The following is a 7,278-nucleotide window of genomic DNA, read 5'->3' on the forward strand; positions in this document are numbered from 1 at the left end:
GCTGAAGCCCAGCCGGAGGCTCTCCGAGTCGAAGGTCTCGATCTCTCCCGCCTGGCGCTCCAGGAGGGAGCGGATCCGCTCGGAGCGCTCGTTCTGCAGGGACAGCATCTCCTCCTCGATCTGCACACGCACACACACACACACACACACACACACAGAGTTACACACACACACAGAGTTACACACACACACGCACCCACAGAGTTACACACAAACACACACACACACACACACAGAGTTACACACACACACAGAGTTACACACACACACGCACCCACAGAGTTACACACAAACACACACACACACACACACACAGAGTTACACACAAACACACGCACACAAACATAAACAGAGATACACACAAAGTTACACTCACACACACACACACGCAGACATACATGCACAGGGACACACAAACACACAAACGCATTGAAATACACACACGCACACACAACAAACACACAGAGAGTAACACACACAGATAATCATTAAAAAACACACACACACACATATATATATATAAAGGCACAAATGTAGAGACATTCACACACACACACACACATCTGACTTCAGTGTAACGCTGCAGGAAGCGTTGAGGCGCTACGCTGCCGTACGACACTGAGACATGCAGCAGAGAGGCGCGTGCCCCGGGGCGGTCCTCGTACCCTCTGCTCCAGCAGCGCGCGCCGCAGCGACACGCGCTGCTCCAGGTCCTTCACCTCGCGGTCGTGCTGGGAGTCGCTGTGCATCTTGATCTTGCTCTGGTAGGCGTTCAGCAGCTCCAGCTCCTGCTGCAGCTGCATGCGCAGCACCTGGTACTCGGCCTCCTGGGTCTCGTCCAACCGCAGCTGGGGACACACGCGCGCGAACACAGCCAGCGGGGTCGTCAGGTGGAAGTCTTGGAGCAGAGGCTGGAGTGTTATGAGATGGCGTTCGTCGGCTTTGGGCCCTCTTAACTAGCGAAACGCAATTTGCAATCCCTTAATACCTGTGGACTGTTTACATCAGGCCTCGTGTCAACGCAATAAAAATGACAAGGAGAAGATATGTACTATTTAGGAAGAATTAGACAAAGCCATGACTGAAACATGTAAAGGAAATACATATCGCTCCCTCGGAAATCCCTCCCTCTCTCTTGCTCTCGCCACTTATCACACATTCAAAGCATCCGATTTCATATCAATGACAAGGTTACGTGAACCTTTTGAGCTGAGCAGCTTGTACCGTGAACTACATGTCAGGTCAATGATCTGTGGAGCTAAAATGACAAATAAAGAGGCAGATTGTCTAAAAGTTCAAACCTCAACCCTCTGGAACCATGGTGTGTGTGTGTGTGTGTGTGTGTGTGTGTGTGTGTGGACAGATTAAGGCTGTTAATTTAGTTCAGATTGGAGGATAGGGTTTTCTCAGAAACAGAGAGAGAGAGAGATGGGAAGAGATTTACTGAAAGACAAAATGACATCTGAACATGTTTACTCCCAATCTGGGTTAATCCGGGTTGTGTTTGGGGGTAATAATCCTGGTTATTCCCTGAATCTTTGACAGTTGGTTCCTACATTGACCCCCCCCCCCCCTCCCTCCCCCCCCACACCTAGGTGGTGGTACACTCCTGAGAGTCTGCATCAGAAGGTCCCTGACTGTTGTGTGTTCATCACCCTACTCACAGCCTGCGTGGAGAGCATGTCGTTGATGGAGTGGTCATACTGCTCGGCCAGGATGGCCAGCTTGCGGGTCTGCTCCTCCTTCAGCCTCTTGAGCAGGGCCTTGTGGTCGGCCTTGGGCGTGGTCTCCAGCAGGTGGTTCCTGAGGGCCTTGTACTGCCGTGTCTGGATCTTACACGTGTCCTGGAACTGACGCTTGATCTGCAGCTCTTTGGACTGGAGAGAGGAGAGGAGAAAGGAGGTGGTGAGAGGAGGACAGGCCAGAGGGGATGAGGAGGAGAGAAAAGAAGGGAGAGATGATAGGAGAGGAGGAGAGGACAGGAAGTGAGAGGAGGTGAAAGAAGGAGACAGGTGAGGGTAAAAGAAAGAGATGAGGGAGGGGTAAGAGGAGAGGAGATGGGAGAGGAGGAGGAAGAGGATGAGAGGAGAGTGAAGAGAGGAGAGGAGGATAGAAAACATAGGTGGAGCTCCCAGCTTTTCAAAGTTAAAGTCCTGCCTAGTGTTTCAGGAGCCAACTGACTTATTTGAGCAGTGCAGCTCTGGAGCAGAGGGAGGGAAGGATTTTTACTTTGCAAATGTTCAATAGTTTGTGTGTGTGTGTGTGTGTGTGTGTGTGTGTGTGTGTGTGTGTGTGTGTGTGTGTGTGTACTGAGAGATCCCTGCTCTACCGGCTGGTATCTCAGCAGACAACACTCCCTGCATCTCCACAAGATATTACCCGGGATGAGCAGACACAGGGAAAAAAGAAGAACCTCTATCTACCCATTCATCCAGGTGTCCAGTGTGTGTGTGTGTGTGTGTGTGTGGGGGGGGGGGGCTGTATCTGGGGGTGGGGGTGAGGCTGGTGGGAGATCCAGGGTGGGGTCATCCACCCTCCGGGCTCTTAGTAAATTAACCATGCAAACATGTCAACTACATAGAGATCAACATGTTTTAGTGTGATGTCTCCAGGACACTTATTCGGCCCAGTTTAGCTTTTCTATGGAGGACTGCAGATCATTTTAAGGGAGATCTAGAAATAACTAGAACATTTAGATGCCAATCCAGAATACTGTGTTCTTCAATGTACTTCAAGTCATCGCTGGTCAACAGCAGTACTGCTGTCATTTCTCGTTCTGCTTCAGACCAAACAACTGAAGCATTATGTAATCGTCCATCTTTAATGGTCTCTGTATTCCACAGACCATCTGATAGCGTGATTCATCAAGCACCCTCATTCTCTCAGACCCATCGCGACCACTGCACCAATGGCAACCTGTGCCAGTACCATGCTAGCTATCGAGCCGGCTAGCAGGATGTGAAGCGCGGCAGAGAACGGGGTGAATTAGATTAGATTGGTGGCCGGAGGAGAACAGGGAGGGTGGGGATTATGACGACGATGATGATTGGGTGGAAATAAAAATGAAGTGGCAGGGTAATATTCTTTCAGATAAATTAATTTAACCGTAAAAAACGGATATAAAGACAAGAGGATAAATGAAAACTCAAATAATAAAACAAAACAATGATTTCAACACAAAACTATTTATTTTTGGTGTAATTACAAATTAAAAGTGACAGAGCTTTACAACATGCCAACAGACACTAAAAACGATGAAATGAAAACAAAATGGCTGCCAACATAAAGCAGTAGTGAAATACTGCACGGGTTCAAAACATACATATGGTGTATATGTAGACACGTATAATAACACATGTAGACAAACATACATATACAGCACAGGTATGCCATCACATGCACACAAACATACATGTACACCACAAGTACATTTACACATGTATACAAACATACGTATACACCACAAGTACACTTAAACAAACAAAGACACGTACATGTACACAAACACACACATAAGGACACAGGAAGGAAGTCTGTTACAAACAACAAATCATATTCAAACAATTGTTGGGAAAGCACTTCTTTGTTTGGGACAAACGTCTGTTTTCAGGATCCACGTTCTCAGTCTACAGTCCAAACTATTCCTTCTCTAACTGCTGTCTTAGGCCCCAGGGCAAACATTCTTCATAAAGATATCAACTTTAATTCATCCCTGCAGAAGGTCCTTTAACCTAGGTGCAGAGTAAGGCTTCTCCGGTACTGAATAAATACTAGGGTGAAGAACTATCTGCTAACGACTCCAACGGGAGACCGTAAACTAGATGTTCACATTCAGTAGTTCTAACAATCTTTGGAATCGTAGTTTTTAAAATTGCACACCCAACAAGATTGTCTATGGCTTCAGATAAATAAAAGAAGTAAAACCATTATAAAAGTAGAGTTGTTCTATTACACCAAAAGTTAAAATGTTGGTTTCTTGCGTTTGATATATCTTACTTTTATATAAAAAAAAATCAAGTTTCAGACCTTTGGTCACAGCTGGCCTGAATTAAATAGAACATTAGAAAAACTCTCTGACTAAAAAAGAATCAAGTTTACATGGTAAATAAAAAGAGTACTGCATAAATATTGCAATAACAAATCTGATATAAAACTATGCCTGGACCGTTTTGAACAATTGAGACATTTAAGTTGCTATAAACATGTTAAAGTCTTTAAGTCTTTGAAGAGGGGATTGTCCTTCAGGCTGTCCTCACATTTTATTGCACTCATCTTAGGCTAGCTAGAGCTAAGGTTCAGGGGCTAGTGAGCTAGCGTCTAGACAAGGGGCCAACTAGCTAGAATCTAGCCCGCTTTAGGAGATATCTAGGGTCTAGCTTCAGTGGCTAGCTAGTTAGCAGGGGCTTAGTGCTCCAGGGGGTGAATGTTCACATGCGTGTGCCCTCTCACACCAACACTTAACAACACTCTGAGATCATACGACTGACACAAAACAAAAAAACATCAACTCATACCCAACACAAAAGATTGCACAAACACGGTCTTCACAATAACCATAAATATGTCTTATAAAACAAGAACAGAATCAAAGAAAAAATGATAATTAAAAAAACAAAAACTTTTACAAAAAGCATGATGGTGAAACATATAAAGATCACATGACACCTCTCCTCGTTACAATCAGCCCATCTCACCTAACCCTTAATTACCACCAGCCAATCACTTCATTGGACATAGGGTGTTGCCTTCTTAATAAACGACACACGATGGACCCAAGCTCCTTCAATAAACTCTGCCTGACACACACACACACACACACACACACACACACACACACACACACACACACACACACACACACACACACACACACACACACACACACACACACACACACTTTATCTCCAGGGCCGGGCCTTGCCCCTGACGAACCTTCCCGAGGAGGTCCTCCTCAGCCCACCCTCCCAGCCCCTCTCCTCCCTGAAGCCCCTCTCCTCCCTGAAGCCCCTCTCCCTGTCCAGCCTGAACCTCCTCTCCCTCTCGATCCGCCTCCTCTCCCTCTGCCGCCGCTCGCGCTCCTCGCGGGGCAGGAGGCGGGGCAGTCGGCTGGGCCTCTCCTCCCGCAGGAGCCCCAGAGCGTGGAGCCGGCGCAGGATGCCCGGCGGCAGCTCCCTGAGCACGCGGCCGGCCAGCGCCAGCACCAGGGCGTTGGCCTGGTCGGCCAGCATGCCCACGGGCCGGCGCAGGAAGCGGCGCAGCCAGGAGGAGGCGCGGCCCAGCGCGGCGAGGCAGCGGGGCCGGGCGGAGCCGCGGTCGGGCGCCAGGCTCCGCAGGGGCACGGGGATGCGCGAGCGCAGGACGCCCCAGTTGCGCCCCGCCTTGGGGAACATCTGGTACAGGTTCCGCTCGGCCACGCCCCCCAGCAGCGATTGGCAGAGGGCGAAGAGGGGGCGGGGCAGGCGGAAGAGGAGGCGCATGGCGAGGCGCGAGAGGCGCCGGGGGAGGCGGCGCGCCGGCTTGACCACGAGCACCAGCAGGAGGTAGAGCGACAGGAAGAGGGACAGGAAGAGGGAGGGCGAGCTCAGGAAGTAGGCCGACACCAGCACCACAGGGACGTAGTAGAGCTCCAGGCTCAGCGATAGGCCGAGGCTCAGCAGGCCACACCCCCAGATGCTGACGGACAGGAAGGAGGAGAGCGACAGGGAGCAGAGCGAGCGCAGCAGCAGGAAGCAGAAGAAGAGGGCGAGGAAGAGGAGCTCGGCAGAGAGCAGCAGGGAGGAGAGCGAGGGCAGCGGGGGGGTGCGGCGGAGCGAGAGGAGGAAGACGGCGAGCAGCAGGAGGGTGAAGAAGGAGGGATGGGCGGCGATGGAGAGGGTGAGGAGCAGACAGACGGCGTGGGAGAAGAGGGAGGGGAGGGAGGAGGGGGGAGGAGCTGCCGCGGGGGGGGAGGGCTCCAGCTCGTCCAGGGAATGGGGGAAGTAGAACTCCGAGAGCTCGTCCAGCTCCCGCTCCCGCCGACGCCGGCGCCGCTCCAGGGAGGGGAGGAGGTCGGACGGACAGCCGTCCGCCACGCCCCTGCCTTCCTCCTCTTCGTCGTCACCCGCGTCCTTCGCTTCGCTACCTTCGTCGTGCTCGCTCCACCCCGTCTCCGCCACTCCCTCTCTCTGTGCGTCCGTCTTTTCCTCCTCCGGTCGTTCCACCGCCTCCTGCCCTTCTGCCATCCTGCCTTCCTCTGCCTTCGTCACACGTTCTCTACCCTCCTCCCCCTCGCCTCCCTCCTCCTCCCTCTCGCCCTCCGCCCCCCCCTCCCTCTCCTCCCCCCCCACCTCCTTCCCACCCGTTCCCTTGCTCTCTTCCACACCTTTCTCCTCCCTCTCCTCCCCTCCCCTCTCCCCCTCCTCCCCTCCCGCCATCACCGCGGGTCCCGGGGGTCGGGGGCGTTCCGGGGGGGCCCCCGGGCAGCCGTCTGGGGGCCCCTGGTCCCCGCCCTCCCCTACCTTCAGGCTCTTGGGCTGCTGCCGGACCTCCACGGCGTGCTTCTGCCTCAGCTCCTGCTCCCGCCTCTTGTTGTACTCCATCTGGTTGGTGAGCTCCGTCTGGTGCTGCGTGCGGATCAGCTCCGCCCGCGTGCGCTGCACCAGGCCCAGCTGCCGGAACTCCACCTCCTGGGTGGACTCGTGGTGCCGCAGCAGCATGGCGCACTCCAGGTCCTTCAGCGTCTGCTTCTTGTTCAGGTCCTGGGGGTTAAAACAGAGGTTTAAAAACTATTGATTGAACATAGGTTTAAAAACTATTAATTGATCCCATTTCAGAACACTGCTTTCTGTAACTAATTTAAACATGTTTGCACTGGGAGGAAATGCCCAAAACAGAATAAAGTGCAAATATTATGCTGCCGCATTGTGCTGTGACATTTTAAAATAATAATAATAAAATAAAAATAAAAGATCTTTTTTTTTTTCTTCAGATCCTGTTCTTCTACAAGGTGCTATTATAAGATTCTCTCTGTGGTCGCTGTGTGTTGTACCTCTGGGAGACGGTCCTGCTCTACTCGATATAGGATCCAGACGATTCTAGGAGAAGGTTCTAGGAGAAGGTTCTCCAGGGTGGAGGTATGTTCTCTACCTCTCTGAGCAGGTCCTGTTCTACTCTAGAGGTCCTACCACTAGAAGGTTCTCCAGGGGCGTTCTCTACCTCTCTGAGCAGGTCCTGTTCTACTCTAGAGGTCCTACCACTAGAAGGTTCTCCAGGGGCGTTCTCTACCTCTCTGAGCAGGTC

At 51.6% G+C, this 7,278-nt stretch overlaps 1 protein-coding gene across 1 annotated transcript in view; it reads right to left on the reverse strand.

Annotated features, from left to right (window-relative positions):
• The window catches only part of taok2b (TAO kinase 2b), a 22,172-nt gene that overhangs the window by 3,345 nt on the left and 11,549 nt on the right, over window positions 1-7,278 (reverse strand). The window contains 4 exon segments of the mRNA XM_060037401.1: window positions 1-120; window positions 666-848; window positions 1,665-1,877; window positions 6,498-6,737. The exon segment at window positions 1-120 is cut by the window's left edge and continues 3,345 nt beyond it. Of these exon segments, the coding sequence (XP_059893384.1) occupies window positions 1-120; window positions 666-848; window positions 1,665-1,877; window positions 6,498-6,737 (756 nt within the window).

This window comes from Gadus macrocephalus, chromosome 18, assembly GCF_031168955.1.
Source record: "Gadus macrocephalus chromosome 18, ASM3116895v1".
Lineage (NCBI taxonomy): Eukaryota > Metazoa > Chordata > Actinopteri > Gadiformes > Gadidae > Gadus > Gadus macrocephalus.